Source organism: Dama dama, chromosome 1 (assembly GCF_033118175.1).
Source record: "Dama dama isolate Ldn47 chromosome 1, ASM3311817v1, whole genome shotgun sequence".
In the NCBI taxonomy this organism is placed as follows: Eukaryota; Metazoa; Chordata; class Mammalia; order Artiodactyla; family Cervidae; genus Dama; species Dama dama.
Window position 1 is genome coordinate 7,338,370 of NC_083681.1, and position 18,613 is coordinate 7,356,982.

An 18,613-nucleotide genomic window follows, 5' to 3' on the forward strand; every position below is an offset into this window, starting at 1 on the left:
ATTTGCTGTCTGGCCCAGGAAACTCAAACAGGGGCTCTGTACCAACCCAGCGGGGTGGGCTGGGGAGGGAGGTGGGAGGGAGGCTCACAAGGGAGGGGGTATATGTATACCTATGGCTGATTCATGTTGAGATTTGACAGAAGACAACAAAATTCTGTAAAGCAATTATCTTTTAATTAAAAAAAAAAAAAAAGAGGTCCTGTCTCTAAATACTGGTTGGTCTATTTGAGTGGAAAGATGAAGAGATAGAGGTTGTATTTTGTATTTTCCTCTGGACTACAACTATCAATATTTGGTAGACATAAGGCCATAGTAATGCCAATAAACTATTTCAAAATATCAGTTAAAAAAAAGAATGATTTAAGGGTTGTTGTTTTTTTTTTTTTTGATAAGTTTTCCACTGCTGGACTGATAAGCTACAACTGGCAGCTCACACTCATTTGGGGAAGATGTGTCTGAAGCTTGTAACTCCTAATTCTGATGAGCCCATTCTCCTCATGAAACCACAAATGTCTGAATCTCCAATTTCCTCATTGTTTTAACTTTTATTTCCTGGTAAGCTTAAAAGAGAGGAAGTTGAAATACAAATAGTATAATAACCACTTGGTAAATGGGCAAACCCTAGCCTGGCATGAAGCAGCCGAAATGAGCTGGTAAGCATAAGTGGCTTTAATATGCTACTAGGTCCCAAAGGAGTAGCAGCTTTCAGGTGTCTCAGAGAACTGTGCATTACTAACAAGAGTACAAATGTTTAATAAGCCTGATTTGCCAAGGTAGAAGACTTGATTTTGCCCTTGTGTTTGGAGGCTTTGGCGGCCAAGGAGGGAACTGGAAGTGTCCCAGGTTTGCCAGAGCCAAACTTTCACAGCCTTGGGTAAGATCAAGCACGAAGGCTGAACAGGTGTTTGATTGATGCATTTTCTAGTACTAAGTTTCACAACTGCTGTTAACAAATAACAAATCAATAATGGAAGTGAGTAAATTTTAGAGGGCCACATTCAGGATCTAAAAAAATCAATACACATACATATTCTGGTAAGCAGGTCTAAAGGGTTTGAGATATTGATTGATGTGGGAACTACAGCCTTGCTTGAAGATTTCACTAGCTGAATTCAGTCTAGGGTGGTAGACACTGAAAAAATTTAAAGCCAGTTAAGTTTTACAGTGACAATAAAATTCAAATATAATTCAAATCCAAAATTTTCCTATCAAAATAATCCTTTCATTGAAAATTTGATTAAAAGAAACATAAATCAACTATTTAAAACTTACTGATTATGCCAACTGCAGTGAGGGGTTGCAGTTATAACTATAAAAAGTTATAAAAAACTTTTTATCTGAGAAATAAAAACTGCAGGTAAGAAGTTAGGAAATATGCTCCTATTGTTCACATGAACGAGGGGCCAGAGAGGAAAAATTCTGCTGAATCAACTAAAATCCCATATGAAGGGATTTTTTTTTTAACTTAAAGTTTAAGACATAATTCTATCAAACTTATTCCTAAACACACTGACCAACAAATATTTTAGTTTTTAACAATAAAGTTGCTTTTTGTAAATGTCAAATGAAAAATGAAAGAATTCTGCTTTACTAGAGAACTTTGTACTAAAACATACTTTTGTTTCTAATTAAAAAAACACATACTGCTTAATAAAACCTAATCCAAATAGAGAGAAATAAATAAAAAACACACACACATATATAGGTTTTCAGAGACCCTGTAATAAACATATCAAGGAAACTATTATTTATATCCATGATAAAAGAGGCAACAAAGGCTCAGACTGCTCTATTAATTACTTTAAAAAGTCACATGGCTCTGTTTTGGGTGGATTAAGATTAGAATTGTGTTTTACCGTCAGCCTTTCCCCCCCATTTACAAAACAAAACATATACACTTGGGATTTTCTGATTGTAGATAATTTTATTTCATTTTGTAAGAGCAGGGGGAAAATAGTTTGGGAAATATGACTACACCTTGACACAGAATAAGATAAAATTTATTTCCCTTGTTTTTTATAGCAGTCTACCTAAATAATGATACTACATTCTATGTGTATGCTAAGAGGCCACGCAAATCAGGTAAAGTGCATGATTCATGGGTTTCCTCCTTCTCCTTAATGACTAGGCCACAGTTTATGTGTACCAATAATAATTAAGGTAGCTTTTATGGGCTAGAGGTTAAGGCTAAAATGCAAAGGATGAACAAGAACCTGCTAATTTTGCTTCAAGGGAGAATGTTTTTGTAACCCATAAAGCCAAAAACCTACCTTATTGTCAATAATCAAATTTCTGGCACAGTATACCATTACAGTTGATGTTAATAAGGCCTGTTATAGTACCTCTCCTATTGTTGGTCCTCCACTCAACAATTCAACAAGAGTATAACTGAGTGTTGATTATGTATGAGGTATTGCTGGAGGTGTTTGAGATACAAGAAAACTGAAAAAAACAAAACTATTCTCACGGGGCTCTCTCATACTTTCGCTATGTTAGAAAGTAGTAGTAATATGAAAAGAAAATTGTTGACCTGGAAACAAGGATTATGAAACAGAATTTCTGGTATGTCAGTTGCCTAAGGTTAACTAAGTTAAAGAAATATAGTCTTACATTAATTGTGTGTGTGTGTGTGTGTGCGCGCACGCACACACATGCTCAGGCATGTCCGACTCTTTGTGATTCCATGGACTGTAGCCCTCCAGGCTCTTCCTGTCCATGGGATTTCCCAGGCAAGAATACTGGAATGAATTGCCATTTCCTCCTCCAGGGGATCTTCCTGACTCCAGGATCAAATCCGCATCCCCTGTGTCTCCTGTGTTGCAGGCAGATTCTTTACCCACTGAGTCATCGGGGAAAGCCCTTACATTAATTTTAATTACATGTTAAAACACTGAACTAGTTGCTGAGGATCTGAAGATAGATAAGACAGTCTTTGTCTTCAATGACATTACAGTCTCATAAGACAGACCAACATAGATATATAGAGATAACCATACTAAAACATGCAGCATCACGTACTACTGTTCCGTCACTAAGTCGTGTCTGACTCTTTGCGACTCTAGGAACTGCAGCGTGCCAGGCTTCCCTGTCCTTCACTATCCCCCTGAGCTTGTTCAAACTCATGTCCATTGAATCAGTGATACCACCCAACCATCTCATCCTCTGTCATCCCCTTTTCCTCTTGACCTCAATCTTCCCCAGCATCAGGGTCTTTACCAATGAGTCAGTTTTTTGCATCAATAAGGCAATTTTATATGTGAGAATGTGAAAGAGGAATGGTAGAGACGTGAAGAAGATGTAGAAGAAGGCTGGAGTTGCTGGTAGAAGGCCTTCATTAATTTTGTCATTATATTTGAATGGATATTATTATCTATTATTGCAAGAGTAATGAATGCACTTTTAGCAATAAAGTTGCTATGAAAATTTATATGACAAAAGATGGTTTAATTTTCTTTAACATGGTAGGTTTGATTTTAGCAGAGAACTAATACATTAACAAACTGTAAACTATCTAAGGACAAGATTTGATTTAAAATTTTAATATGCATTTACACATACTTTGAGAGTGAAAGTGATAGTCGCTCAGTCGTGTCTGACTCTTTGTGACCCCATGGACTTGTAGTCCATGGAATTCTCCAGGCCAGAATACTGGAGTGGATAGCTTTTCCCTTCTCCAGGGGATCTTCGCAACCCCACATTGCAGGTGAATTTTTTTTACCAGCTGAGCCACAAGGGAAGCCCAAGCATACTGGAATCGGTAGCCTATCCCTTCTCTAGTGGATCTTCCCAACCCAGGAATCAAAGTGGGGTCTCCTGCATTGAAGATGCATTCTTTACCAACTGAGCTATCACATACTTTACTGTATAGCAAGTATTTATTAGCTTGAATGTTAAAAGAGGTAATATAGCAGAACTTTAAGATTTATATCATTTTTTAACGAGCTACATTTTCAAATACGTTATATTCCTAATATTCTTATTTTTGTACTAGAACAGGTTGTATTCTGTACAGCCTGTTTCATGTTAAATCTTAACTCACTTTGATTTTTCACACAGGTAATACAATCTATCTCTGGTGACTTTGAGACTGGAGGAGAATCTCTTTATCATAGTTGGTACTTATATAATCTTTGACTCAGATAAATATCTAAAATACCTTAATTTGAAGCTTTGCTTCTTGTAGGCGACCTTTCCATGATGCCACAAATTTGAGGCTATCCACAGAACAGACCATCGCTCTGTAAAAGTGAAATATCAAATGTCAGAAAGCAATAATTTTCAGGAGCTATAGAACATATTAACTATCAACCTTAATGCAGATATATGAGGGGAGTTCAATAAACATTTAACAGCTCAACTGAAATATTGATATTTATAATAAGATCTCAAGGTACAACCAATTTGAAGATCCCCTAAAGCACAAAAAACTAAATTTTTTCCCAGTATATTTTTGGAAGTGTCTCTTTTATTACATTCCAACTTAAAAATTATAGACTATCTATGACAGGATAATCCATATTTGTCTTAAAACAGTTTGATCTTAACCATCAAATACTGTTTCCCACCCAGAAGCCTAGTCAGCATTGTCTAAGAGAAATTTCTACAGAAAAGATAAAAATATTTTCATTCAGTTCAAAATGGCAGCCACTACTCACATGTGGCTACTGAGAACTGTAAATGTGGCTAGTATATTGAGAAATCATATTTTTTCTTTGACCCCTTTTTTATGGGATTGTTTATTTCTTCTGATATTAAGCTGAACAAGCTGTTTATATATATATATTTTGGATACTGACCCCTTGGCCATTATTGCACTGTTTGCAAATATTTTCCCCCATTCCATTTTGTTGATGGTTTTCTTTATTGTGCAAAAGCTTTTAAACTTAATGAGGTCCAATTTGTTTGAGACCCTCTGTGCTTCCTATACTTGGATATCTATTTCCTCTTTCAGGTTTTTGAAGTTTCAGCATAATTTCCTCAAATACATTTCCATTCTTCTCTCTTCTTCTGAAAGTAATATAATGCAAAAGTGAGGATACAATGTTCTCAGAGATATTTGTTTCTTGAATTGCTTTTTTGTTTTCCTTTCTGGTGTTCTGACTGGATGATTTCCATTATTCTATCTTCCAGATTGCTTATGTGTTCCTCTGTATCAGTTAGTCTGCTATTCATTCCTTTTCATGTGTTTTTTTTTTAAATTTCAGCTATTGAATTATTTATTTTTGACTGGGTTTTTATATTTTCTGGTTCCTAGTGAAGAAGCTCATATTTTAGATCAATTTCTTTTCCTAATTCAGTTAACATTTTCACTTCCAATATTTCTAATAATTTATCTGATAAATTGTTTATTTCTCTTTCATTATTTTTTCAGGGGTTTTCTCTTGCTTTTTTCAATTAGGAGTAGCTCCTCTGGCTTTTTCATTTTACTTACTGTTCTCTGCCTCTCTGAATTTAGGTGAAACAGCTACCTGTATTCTTAAGGGGTATTCTTATGTGGGAGTATCTTGCTGTAGACGCCACATGCTCAAAGCTTTTGATGGGAGAGCTGGATCTGATGCGGGTGCCAATCTCGTCTTTCCTCAGAGTGTGCTGGCAGCTATCACTTTGGTAAGGCTTGAATCTGAAGACAGAGTCGGCCGGGGTGTGAGGCAAAACGTCCTCTCTGGTCAGTGGCCATGCCCGCCCTATTAAGGGAAGGGTCTGATCCTCTGTGGAGCAGAAGACCTGTGCGCGAGGGAGGCATGAGCTGGCTCCGTCCCCGTTGCGTGTTTTCGCCTCTCCCCACACCAGGAATTTTGTCCCCGGAGGGGAGTGCTGAAGCAAGTGAGGTTCCTGTGTGTAAAGCCGCCCCGGGCGCTGCCTGTGTAGGCATCCGTGGTTCCGCTCAGACACAGCGCACGGTCAAGTCTTCCCCTGCCCACACCTGCCCAGATCCAGCGCTGTGCTGAGGCGCGGACTGAGCGAGGCCAGCGTGTCTGCTTCGCCTGGGCTGTGGCGCGAGATGAGGTGGTCGCAGGAGAGCATGCATCCGCTACAGCAGCCCGCTCTCTGCCCTGCCGTGCGGGCAAGGCCTCTGTGTCTCTCCCAGCTGATCACATCTTCAGCACCCTCCATGTCCCACAGGGGAGGCAGGGCCCGTGTGGTTTTCTTTCACCCCCGAGGGGTGGGAAGTTAAGCTGTAGGATGCAGTCGCTGCTCTCATGAATCCGGGATGCTGCTGAGTCGGTGCCAACAATGGCCACCACAGAGCCCCCGGGGCCAGCTCAGGACCGAGTCCCCTCTGCCTCCCAAGGCACAGGCTCTCCCCGTCCTGGTCACCTTGGGTCCAGCGCCACACTGCTGCACGGAGCATGTGGGGCCAGAGGTTTGCTTGGCTCGGGCCGGGGCGTATGACGAAGCAGTCAGGGAAGCTCAGCAGCTGCTCAGCAGACCTCTGTCCACCCTGCCTCAGGGCTAACCAGCGTGCATACACTTGTCTTGCATGGAGTCCTGCCTTCCTCATGCTTTCTATCTGTCCCAACGTCCTCCAGCCAGCAAAGGGGGTTTGTCTCCTCCAGGCAGGACCCCAGGAATGGGATGCCCAGTCTGTAATTTGACATAGTATGAGGGTCTGCCCATAAAATCTCCTTTTCCCTGAGTTTCCTTCTCAGGGTCACGGGTCCTGACTTGATTGCTTTTCTTTCCTTCCTACCCAATTATACGTGTTTTTTTCTTACAGCCTTGGTTATAAAGGAGTTCTTCTACCAGTTTCCAGTGAGTTTTCAGTGAGAATTGTTCCACATATAGATGTATTTTTGAACTGTTCATGGAGGGACGTGAGGTCCACAACCTCCTCCTCCACCATCTTGGTCTCCTTGCTGCTGCTGCTAAGTCACTTCAGTCGTGTCCAACTCTGTGCGACCCCATAGACAGCAGCCTTAATCCTATTTAATTCATTACAATTTAAATAGCTCTATTTGACTTCTGCCTACCATACTGGACACAATAGGTCTAGAAAGATAAATGGCCAAAATGTTAAAAATTAGAGTTTGATTATTTGAATTCTAATTAAAAAATCACATCATATTTCGAAAGCAATGCTCTGTAAAAGTTAACTGTTATTAGCAGTAAAATACTAAGAAATAACACAACTATTTGGATTTGACAATAAATTTATTTCTTGACAATCAAGCAAATGTGATCAGAAGTGAATAAAGTGTACAATTAACCTCTCAGACAAATAAGTACTTCACTCTATTTACCTTGCGGTTTCCTGGCGAAGAGCATTGAGAAACGTGTCTGGATGGAAGAGTTCTGATAGGTCAAGTGTGTCAGAGAGAAGAGTCTGCTTTTCAGCTCTCTCTACCCAGTTCTAGAAGGAGAGAAATACACAAATACACATTTAAAAACTTTGCAGATTTGAAAGATAAAGATCTATTAAGGAATAACTATGCAGAAATCATTTTCAATGAGGAAGTTATGCAATTTCCAAATGCTCTGAAATGATGTGTAAGGAAGAAACTTCCACTGTATGTTATGAAATCTACTGTGGCTTTTTGGCATAATATCCATCTATCACACAGAAAAAGCTTCTTTGCACAACCTTTTGTCAGTACTTAGTTGCTCAGCTGAGTCCAACTCTTTGCGACCCTGTGGACTATAGCCTGCCAGGCTCCTCTGTCCGTGGAAATCGCCAGGCAAGAATACTGGAGTGAGTTGCCATTCCCTTCTCCAGGGGATCTTTTTGTTAGTAGAGATCTACTCAGAATAAAAAGTGTGAAATATGATATTTAATCTCATATATGGCCTTTAAGTCTGGATGAGTACTTCTTCTACTGATGACTCACCTTTCAAAGTGTGCTCTGGAGATACTGAGCATCTGGGTCTAAAACTAGAGTTTCCAAGGTTGCCAGTTCTTGGCAAGGCAAACTGGATTTGTGTTCCAGATTTAATAGTAAATTTGCCATTTTACTAAATCAAGTATTATAGTGGAGAGTAATGTCCAAGAAAAAATAATTTTTTTGTTAAAACATGTTTTTTTTAATAGTCTTCTCTACTTATCTGCCACTTTGTAAATCAATTTATACTCCATTTGGAGAAAGAAACATTATCATAAAGTATGTTTGATAAGTATAATGAAAGATTGATATTTGGAACAAATAACAAAAACAACAAAGTCGTGTGCAAATTTGTTATATGCTTTCCATAAAATTGCAAGCCAATTTTATGCTTACCACAGTCCTGAAGTTGGTTATATCCCCATTTTACAATCAGAAAATGGAGGCATGGTAAGGTTAAGGGTCTTGCCCAAGGTCACAAAGTGTTGGAGTCAGATAATCAACTCAGATGATTTGTTTCTCTGTAATATTTCCTGGCAGTGCTATTGTGCCTTAAGAGACAGATAGATTTACTGACAATTTCTTAATCAGTATGCTATTTCAGCTGGTACACAGAGATGGTACCACAGCAACTTTCAGAACTCTCATTTACTCAGTAATTAATTTTGCATGATTTATAAATTCTAGGAAAAATAATTTATTTAATGTATTACTGTGTAGTGGAGAAGGGACTCCTCCACTGGGACCACTCTAGTATTCTTGCCTGGGAAATTCCATGGACAGAGGAGCCTGGTAAGCTACAGTTATATGGGGTTGCAAAGAGTCGGACAAGACTTCGCAACTACAAGATTATTGTGTAGAAAGGCTGAGTTTCATGTCCTCTAACACTCTGTTATCCATCCAAGCATTTGTATCCGTCAGCAGGTCTAGAACAGGAGAAATTAAAATCTCCAAAGCTAGTGTGCTTGCATTAATTAATATCTTCATGCATTTGACTACTATTCCTACCCTACAATGAGTAGCAAAAATGTTCCTATTCCATCCACCAATTGATAATATGTTGATTTTAAAGTTAGAAAAGATTGTATTTTTCTTTTTAAGTTTTTACTGAAGTATAGTTGATTGATAACGTTGGATTAGTTTTAGGTGTATAGCAAGGTGAATCCTTATACATATACTATGTATATCCACTCATCTTTTTTTAGATTTAAAAAAAAAAGCATAGACTTCACAAGTTATTACTCAGAAAGATACAAACAGAATATCTGATGAAAATATGTTCAGAACCAATTATGTTAATGGTTAAATTTAAGATTTTGAACTACTACCCATATAAAGTTAATTATGAGGAATTATTTAAAATTTTAAAACAAGTGTTACTAAAATAAATCATTCAATCAAGACAAATTTACAGATAAATCAATGGCCTATTTGGGAGGAAAACATTCTTAATTAAAATAAAGCCTAAAGCCTAGATTCATTTCTCTTCTATTATTCCTCAACACGCCCCCCCTCCGCCAAAACATGCTACCAGCCTGTAGCTTCCCTGGTAGCTCAGATGGTAAAGTGTCTGCCTACCACGCGGGAGACCTGGGTTCGATCCATGGGTCAGGACGATCCCCTGGAGAAGGAAATGGCAACCCACTCCAGTATTCTTGCCTGGAAAATCCCATGGACTGAGGTTCCTGGTAGGCTACACTCCACGGGGTCGCAAATAGTTGGACACAACTGAGCGACTTCACTTCACTTCCCCAAAATATAAATAAATATATATGGATTTTTTAAAATGTAGAAAAGATTAAACAGATATCTCTTTAACAAAGTATAATGATTTTTTATTAGATATTATCCTTTTAATAATGACACTTTTAAATAACAGTCCATAAAGTAGATATACCACAAAGCATTTATTTTTCAACTAATTTAAAATTAGACATAACAAAGATTATTTACTCCTTATCAAATATTTTATATCTGCCTTCTATTTTCATTATCTAACCATAGACAATAAATTATGCTTCCATGACCCATTTTTATTGTAAATATTAATTTCTATTATCTTAAAACAACTATTTTAAAATAATCACTTACTGTATAAATGTATCAAATTATACTATTATTTTTAAAAATCCTTTAATTTTGAATTCAAAAACTCCAAGAGTTGTTGCTAACAATGAATGTGCATATGTTCAAATTAATTGAAAGTTAGAGTGTGGCTGATAATCAGAATTTTACTTCATTAAAGTTTCAATTAAAATAATTAGTCAAGAATAAGCTTCTTAGTAAAAATGTTTTTATTAATCTATAGTAATTAAACTTAAACCAATATTTGATAAGATAAAGTTTAAATAAAAAAAGAAACTTTTAATGTATAATAATATCTTTGAACAGGAAACTACACAAAATAAAGAGCCAATACTGGAGTGAGTAGCCGTTACCTTCTCCAGAAGATCTTCCCAACCCAGGGATTGAACTCAGGTCTTCCGCATTGTAGGCAGACTATCAGCTGGGCCACTGGGAAAGCCCTTTAAATTTTTCATAACTACATTAAATCTGCCCATGAATGTTTATAGAAGCTTTTATTCATAATCGCCAAAACTTGGAAGCAACAAAAATATATCCTTTAGTAGGTGAATGGACTAATCAACTCTGGTATATTGTCCCAACTGAATATTATTCAGTACTAAAAACAGATGAACTATCAAGCCATGAAAAGACATGGAGAAAACTTAAACGCATACATCTAAGTGAAAGAAATCATTCTGAAAAAAAACTTTACATCCTATGATTCCAACTATATAACATTTTGGAAAAGGCCAAATTGTGGAGACAGTAAAAAGATCAGTGGTTAGCAGGGATGAGGGAACAGAGAGAGAAAATAAATAGGAAGAATAGAGAATTTTTAGGGCAGTGAAAACACTCTGCATGTTATTAAAATAATGGGTATATGCCACTGTATGTTTGCCCAGTCCACAGAATGCTAATCATCGAGTGCACCCCAAGGTAAACTATGGGCATGGGTGATTAGAGGCGTCAACACAGACTCACCCTTGGTAAAAATGTACAGTTCTTCAGGGTTGATAATAAGGGAGGCTATGCATGTGTTGGTGCAGGGAGTATATGAGAAATCACTGTACCTTCATCTCAATTTTGTTGTAAGCCTAAGACTGGTCTAAGAAATAGTTATTTTTTTAAAATGACATTTATATTCATTTAAAAGAACAGAAATAAAGACAATTAAACAGCATAATCTTTAATGAGCTTTGGATTGAGCTTTCAACCAAGTTACAGACATTACTGGCAGTTATTTTTCAGTAAATGTTTCTCCTTTATTCCACTCCAGAGTACAGGCCATGCTCTTTTTAAAGGACTACACTTGAGACTAAACACAAGACCTGTGCCTCTCCTATGATTATGAGACTACGTATCTATAATTCTTCAAATGCTATGTAATAGAGGTAATTATGGATGTAAGCAAATACATAATAGAACTGAACAACTTAGTGGGGTTGGACAATTTCTTAAATACTATAAACACACACACACCAAGATTCATAGACAGAAAAACTTCTAAGTTAGGATGAACTACAGAGATGGTCAACATTTCCTTACTATAATATACAGAAAATGATTTTTCCCAGGTGATACAGGACAATTTAAAAATACTGCAAGATTTTATTTTAAAAAGGCTAATGATGAAGTAGAATGCATAAACAGAAAGGGCATTCCTTCACTCATTCAGAAACACTTACTGAAGGCAAGGAGCTTATGATCTAGTTAGGGGAGACCAAACATGCATAAATCACTGTGCTAAAAAAGATTAAGTGGAAAAATCATACTAGACATGAATAATGTATCATGAATGATCTGCTCCTATATGGACCAAAATATATAGAATTTTGAAGGAAAAGGCTGTTCTGCTAAGAATTTAACATCTAGTTAACTTGTTGTTCATTTGTAAATATAGATGAGTATCATTCTTTATGCCAGAATTCAGAAATAAATAAACCATACCTCTGTATCTTTTTTTCTTGTAAATACTACCCAAAAATGTTTTCCAACTGTTTTATATGTTACTCAAAACTAAGATTTTTAAAGACGTAGGAGTAAGTTAAATCATTTAAATATAGAAACAAATCTAAATGGTGGTTATCATAGAACACGGGGGAATGGAAAAGTTCAATAGACAGGGCTAGTGGAAAATGATTAACTTTTTGGAGGAAAAAAGTTTAGATTTTAATTCTTATCCAGCCTAAATTTATGTTAATTGCATTCAGAGTTGAACTAATATTGAAAAAGAGAAAACCAATTCAAGACAAAGGGAAAAATAAGATTATGTCTGATTAGAAAAATATGTTAGATTATAAAAAATTCTGTATATAAAAATTATCATAAAAAAGGTAAAAGCCACTGAAATTAAATTTGGAAAAATATTTTCCACAAATATGGAAATGAAATAGTAACATTAAAATAACTATAGATTGTGTACATGCTTATCGAAACATAAAAGATAGTATCATCCTTAATAGTTATGTTAATTTAAAAAAGTAAGATATGCTTTTAGTCCTTCAGAATAGCAGAATGAGAAATGATAAAGCTCAAGTGTTGGCAAGTACACTACAAGGACAAAATTTTTGTAGAGTATACACTGGTGCAATATTTTTATAAGTAATTTGATTAATGTGCCAAAAGCTTTAAAAATATTCAAGCCATATTACTCAGTAATTCCTTTTCTTGGGATATAATTAAGGAAATAATCAAGAGATTATTAAGGCTTGCTCATTTAAGATTATTTGCAATATTAAGAAATTCATTGTTGTTGTTCAGTCACTCAGCTGTGTCCGACTATTTGCAACACCATGGACTGCAGCACTCCAGGCTTCCCTATCCTTCACCATCTCCTGGAGCTCGCTCAAACTCAAGACCCTTGAGCTGGTGATACCATCCAACCATCTCATCCTCTGTTGTCCCCTTCTCCTCCTGCCTTCAATCTTTCCCAGCATCATGGTCTTTTCTAATGAGATGACTCTTTGTATAGGTGGCCAAAGCATTGGAGATTCAGCATCAATCCTTCCAACAGATATTCAGGGTTGACTTCCTTTAGGATTGACTGTTCTGATCTTGCAGTCCAAGGACTCTCAAGAGTCTTCTCCAACACCACAGTTCAAAAGCATCAATTCTTCGGGGCTCACTTTTTTTACAGTCCAACTCTCACATCCATACATGACTACTAGAAAAACCATAGATTTGATTAGATGGACCTTTGTCAGCAAAGAAATGTCTTTGCAGTGATTTTGGAGCCCAACAAAATAAAGTCTGCCAATGTTTCCATTGTCTCCCCATCTATTTGCCATGAAGTGATGGAACCGGATGCCATGATTTTTGTGTTTTGAATGTTGAGTTTCAAGCCAGCTTTTTCACTCTCCTCTTTCACCTTCATCAAGAGGCTTTTAAGTTCTTCTTCACTTTCTGCCATAAGGGTGGTGTCATCTTCATATCTGAGGTTTTGATATTTCTTCTGGCAATCTTGATTCCAGCTTGTGCTTCATCCAGCCTGGCATTTCTCATGATTTACTCTGCATAGATATTAAATAAGCAGTGTGACAATATAGAGCCTTTACGTATTCCTTTCCCAATTTGGAACCAGTCTGTTGTTTCATGTTTGGTTCTAACTGTTGCTTCTTGACCTGCACACAGGTTTCGCAGGAGGCAGTTGAGGTGGTCTGGTATTCCCATCTCTTGAAGAATTTTCCACAGTTTGCTGTGATCCACATAGTCAAAGGCATTAACGTAGTTAATGAAGCATAAGTAGATGTTTTTCTGGAATTCTCTTGCCTTTTCTATGATCCAACAGATATAGGAACTTAATCTCTGGTGCCTCTGCCTCTTCTAAACCCATCTTCAACATCTGGAAGTTTTCAGTTCACATATTGTTAATGCCTAGCTTGGAGAATTTTGAGTATTACCTTTGATGGTATGAAAAATGAGTGCAATTGTGCGGCAGTTTGAACATTCTTTGCATTGCCCTTCTTTGGGATTGGAATGAAAACATACCTTTTCCAGTCCTGTGGCCACTGCTGCATTTTCCAAATTTGTTGGCATATTGAGTGTAGCACTTTCACAGCATCATCTTTTAGGATTTGAAATAGCTCAGCTAGAATTCCATCACCTCCACTAGCTTTGCTTGTAGTGATGCTTCCTAAGGCCCACTTGACTTCACACTCCAAGATATGTGACTCTAGGTGAGTAATCACACCATTGTGGTTATCTTGGTCATTAAGATCTCTTTTTGTATAGTTCTTCTGTGTATTCTTGCCACCTCCTCTTAATACCTTCTGTTTCTGTTAGGGCCATACTGTTTCTGTTCATTGTGCACATCTCTGTATGATATGTTTCCTTGGTATCTCTAATTTTCTTGAAGAGATCTCTAGTCTTTCCCATTTGATATTTCCCTCTATTTTTTTCCTTTAATAAAAATAGAAATTATATATAATGTATATGCGCTGTGCTTGTTTGCTCAGTCATGTCTGACTCTTTGCAACCCATGGCCTGCAGCCTGCTAGGCTCCTCTGTCAATGGGATTCTCCAGGCAAGAATACTGGAGTAGGTTACCATGCCCTCCTCCAGGCGATCTTCCCAGCCAGGAATCAAACTCAGGTCTCCTGCATTGCAGGTAGATTCTTTACCCACTGGGCCACCAGGGAAGCCCCTATGATAATGTCCATAAAATAATATAAACTAGCTAATTAAATTATGGTACCTGAGTACAACAAAATATTAATATAACAATAAAAACTAGTATTTGAAAAATATTTGATGACATTGGAAAGTGTTCATTACTTAATATATTTATCAGAATGTATACATAATATTAGCCTAATTATGTAAAAATAACTGAACACATAAAAAACATTGATGAAAGTCATTATCAACTTACATCATTTCAAGTGGGTCTGGCCTAAACTCTACTAATGACTGTCTTCATTCACATTTTATAGCAATTATTTAGTATAAGATGAAATATATTAACAAACTGAGGACATTTTTATCTTGTTTTAATGAACTGTGTTCCTTCAAAAAATGGTTTAAGGCAAATAACAAATAATTCAGGCAATCATTTTTCTCAGTGTGACATCTTTTAAGCTTCTTCATCTTTTCTCAAAATTACTTAGTATAAATTACAGATTTAAGGATTTGAGAACAAATTCATCTAGAATTAAAATCTAATATATCCGGAATGAAATTAAGTACATCCGGTCATTAACTGGAGTAAACAACACATTAAAAGTGATTAGCAGGTTGACAACTCTGTACATAAAAAGTTTCTCAATTTATTGGACAAAAAGATAGTAATAAACTACAGCTCATCAACAGGTAGATTATCAGCAATTATGCTGTAATTAAAACTTCAGAATTAGTATTAAAGACAAATAAGATATTTCTTCCTAGGAAAGACTTGCTATACCAACTTCAAAAAATAGTGGGTGTACTACTAGATATTTGCCATTCTTGAGTCTAAATTTTTCCTAAATGCAAACCTAGGTTAACATCATCATTTATCAAATCTTGTACATTAGATTTACTAGTAATACAAGCATGGGAGAAAAGATAAATTAAGTTAAGCTCCCCAAGTTTCAATTTCAAGTCATTACTTTAAGTAGACTTGTGAGACTGAGACGTAAAACTTAGAGTTCAAGAGAACAAGACTGATTTGGACAAGTTTTTTGGAGATCTAACCATTTTGATGTATGATCCTTAAAAAGATAATTTCTTGCCTCATGTACTCCACTAATAAAGTTACCTTGCATATCAACTTTAGAGAACTGTTTTTCTAAAGGTGTATTAAGTGTGCTGCAGTTAGATTCCATCCATTTATATTCTGCTAACCATTTACATTGATTTTTAACTCTTCATAGTATCTCAGAAATTTGATGTGCTGTGTTTTGATTTTTACTCAGCTAAATAAATTCCTAATTTTCTTTTTGATGTCCTCTTCTCCCATCAGTTCAGTTCAGTTCAATCGCTCAGTCATGTCCAACCTTCTGCGACCCCATGGACTGCAGCAAGCCAGGCTTTCCTGTCTGTCACCAAATCCCAGAGCCTACTCAAATGTATGCCCATCATGTTGGTGATGCCATCCAACCATCTCATCCTTTGTCATCCCCTTCTCCTCCTGCCCTCAGTTTTTCCAAAATCAGGGTCTTATCAAATGAGTTGGTTCTTTGCATCAGGTGGCCAAAGTATTGGGGTTTAAGCTTCAGCATCAGTCCTTCCAGTGAACATTCAGGACTGATTTCCTTTAGGATGGACTGATTGGATCTCCTTGCAGTCCAAGGGACTCTCAAGAGTCTTCTCCAACACCACAGTTCAAAAGCATCAATTCTTCTGTGCTTGGCTTTCTTTATAGTCCAACTCTCTCATCCATACATGACTACTGGAAAAACCATAGTTTTGACTAGATGGACCTTTGTTTTAATATGCTGTCTAGGTTGGTCATAGCTTTTCTCCCAAGAAGTAAGTGTCTTTTAGTTTCATGGGTGCAATCACCATCTGCAGTGATTTTGGAGCCCAAGAAAATAAAGTCTCTCACTGTTTCCATTGTTTCCTGATCAAGTTGCGATGGAGTGATAGGACCAGATGCCATGATCTTAGTTTTCTGAATGTTGAGTTTTAAGCCAACTTTTTCACTCTCCTCTTTCACTTTCATCAAGCGGCTCTTTAGTTCTTCCTTGCTTTTTGCCATAAAGGTCATGTCATCTGGGTATGTGAGGTTATTGATATTTCTCCCGGCAATCTTGATTCCAGCTTGTGCTTCATCCAGCCCAGCGTTTCTCATGATGTACTCTGCATATAAGTTAAATAAGCAGGGTGACAATATACAGCCTTGACGTACCCCTTTCCCAATTTGGAACCAGTCTGTTGTTCCACGTCCAGTTCTAACTGTTGCTTCTTGAACTGCATACAGATTTCTCAGGAGGCAGGTCAGGTGGTCTGATATTCCCATCTCCTTAAGAATTTTCCACAGTTTGTTGTGATCCACACAATCAAAGACTTTGGCATAGCCAATAAAGCAAAAGTAGATGTTATTCTAGAACTCTTGCTTTTTCTATGATCCAGCGGATGTTGGCAATTTGATCTCTGGTTCCTCTGCCTTTTCTAAAACCAGCTTGAATATCTGGCAATTCACGGTTCACATATTGCAGAAGCCTGGAGAATTTGGAGCATTACTTTGCTACTGTGTGAGATGAGTGCTATTGTGCTGTAGTTTGAGCATTCTTTGGCACTGCCTTTCTTTGGGACTGGAATGAAAACTGAACTTTTCCAGTCCTGTGGCCACTGTTGAGTTTTTCAGATTTGTTGGCATACTGAGTGCAGCACTTTCACAGCATCATCTTTTAGGATCTGAATTAGCTCAGCTGGAATTCCATAACCTCCTCTAGCTTTGTTTGTAGTGATGCTTCCTAAGGCCCACTTGACTTTCCAGAATGTCTGGCTCTAGGTGAGTGATCACACCATCATGGTTATCTGGGTTATGAAGATCTTTTTTGGACAGTTCTTCTGTGTATTCCTGTCACCTCTTCTTAATATCGTCTGCTTCTGTTAGGTCCATACCATTTCTGTCCTTTATTGTGCCCATCTTTGCATGAAATGTTTCCTTGGTATCTCTAATTTTCTTGAAGAGATCTCTAGTCTTTCCCATTCTATTGTTTTCCTCTATTTCTTTGCACTGATCGCTGAGGAAGGCTTTCTTATTTCTCCTTGCTATTGTTTGGAACTCTGCATTCAAATGGGCATATCTTTCCTTTTCTCCTTTGCTTTTCATTTCTCTTCTTTTCACAGCTATTTGTAAGGCCTCCTCAGACAGCCATTTTGCTTTTTTGCATTTCTTTTTCTTCAGGATGGTCTTGATCCTTGTCTCCTGTACAATGTCACAAACCTGCATCGATAGTTCATCATCATTCTATCAGATCTAGTCCCTTAAATCTATTTCTCACTTCCACTGTATAGTTGTAAGGGAAATGATTTACACAGGATTGGGAAACAGGCTCTTGGAGGGCACAGTCAACCATTTTGCTTTTTTGCATTTCTTTTTCTTGGGGATTGGTCTTGATCACTGCCTCCTGTACAATGCCACGAACCTCCATCCATAGTTCTACTCCCATATTTTATTTAAAAGTAGATATTTATTTAAAAGTAGATATTTAACCTCCAAGTATTTTAAATTTCCTAAAATCTTTTAGCTACTAATTGCTAACAATTATAAATATTTACAGATTATTTGAGACAAGTTTGATCTATCTACCTTAGTATAATTCTGTGTGCACTTGAAAAGATAGGTACTATGCTGTTGTAGAATGTAATCAAGTTATTTTATAAGTTATTTAATAAAGCTGTTCAAGTTTTCCATATTGCTACCGCTTTTCTGTCTAGGATTCTGTCAACTGTTGAGAGAGGTACATTTAAAAAGGTATTTTTAAACTCTGCTTTTACATGTATAACAGTTTAGTATTACTATATTCTTCTGATGACTTGATAACTTTATCATTATAAAATAACCTTCATTATCCCTTGTTATATTCTGTGCTTTGAAACTTGCTTTCCCTGATATTAATATAGCTACACAATCATGGCATCTCTTTTTCTATTATTTTGCTTTCAACCTATTTCTATCTTATTTAAAGTGCAATGCCCGGATGCGTAATGGCACCTTAGCTGGATTTTGTTGTATGCAATTTGACAAATTTTGCCAAAACTTTTAGTTGGTAACTTTGAAAATATATATCAGTGTAAAAATA

General features: G+C 36.8%; 1 protein-coding gene across 2 annotated transcripts in view; it reads right to left on the reverse strand.

Moving 5' to 3' along the window:
- The window catches only part of DYNC2H1 (dynein cytoplasmic 2 heavy chain 1), a 408,806-nt gene that overhangs the window by 33,208 nt on the left and 356,985 nt on the right, over positions 1 to 18,613 (reverse strand). For both annotated transcript variants that reach the window (XM_061143196.1, XM_061143187.1), the window contains exons 86-87: positions 7,242 to 7,351; positions 4,157 to 4,238 (exon numbers count right to left, since the gene is read on the reverse strand). In XM_061143196.1, the coding sequence (XP_060999179.1) occupies positions 4,157 to 4,238; positions 7,242 to 7,351 (192 nt within the window). The remainder of the gene's footprint in view (positions 1 to 4,156; positions 4,239 to 7,241; positions 7,352 to 18,613) is intronic.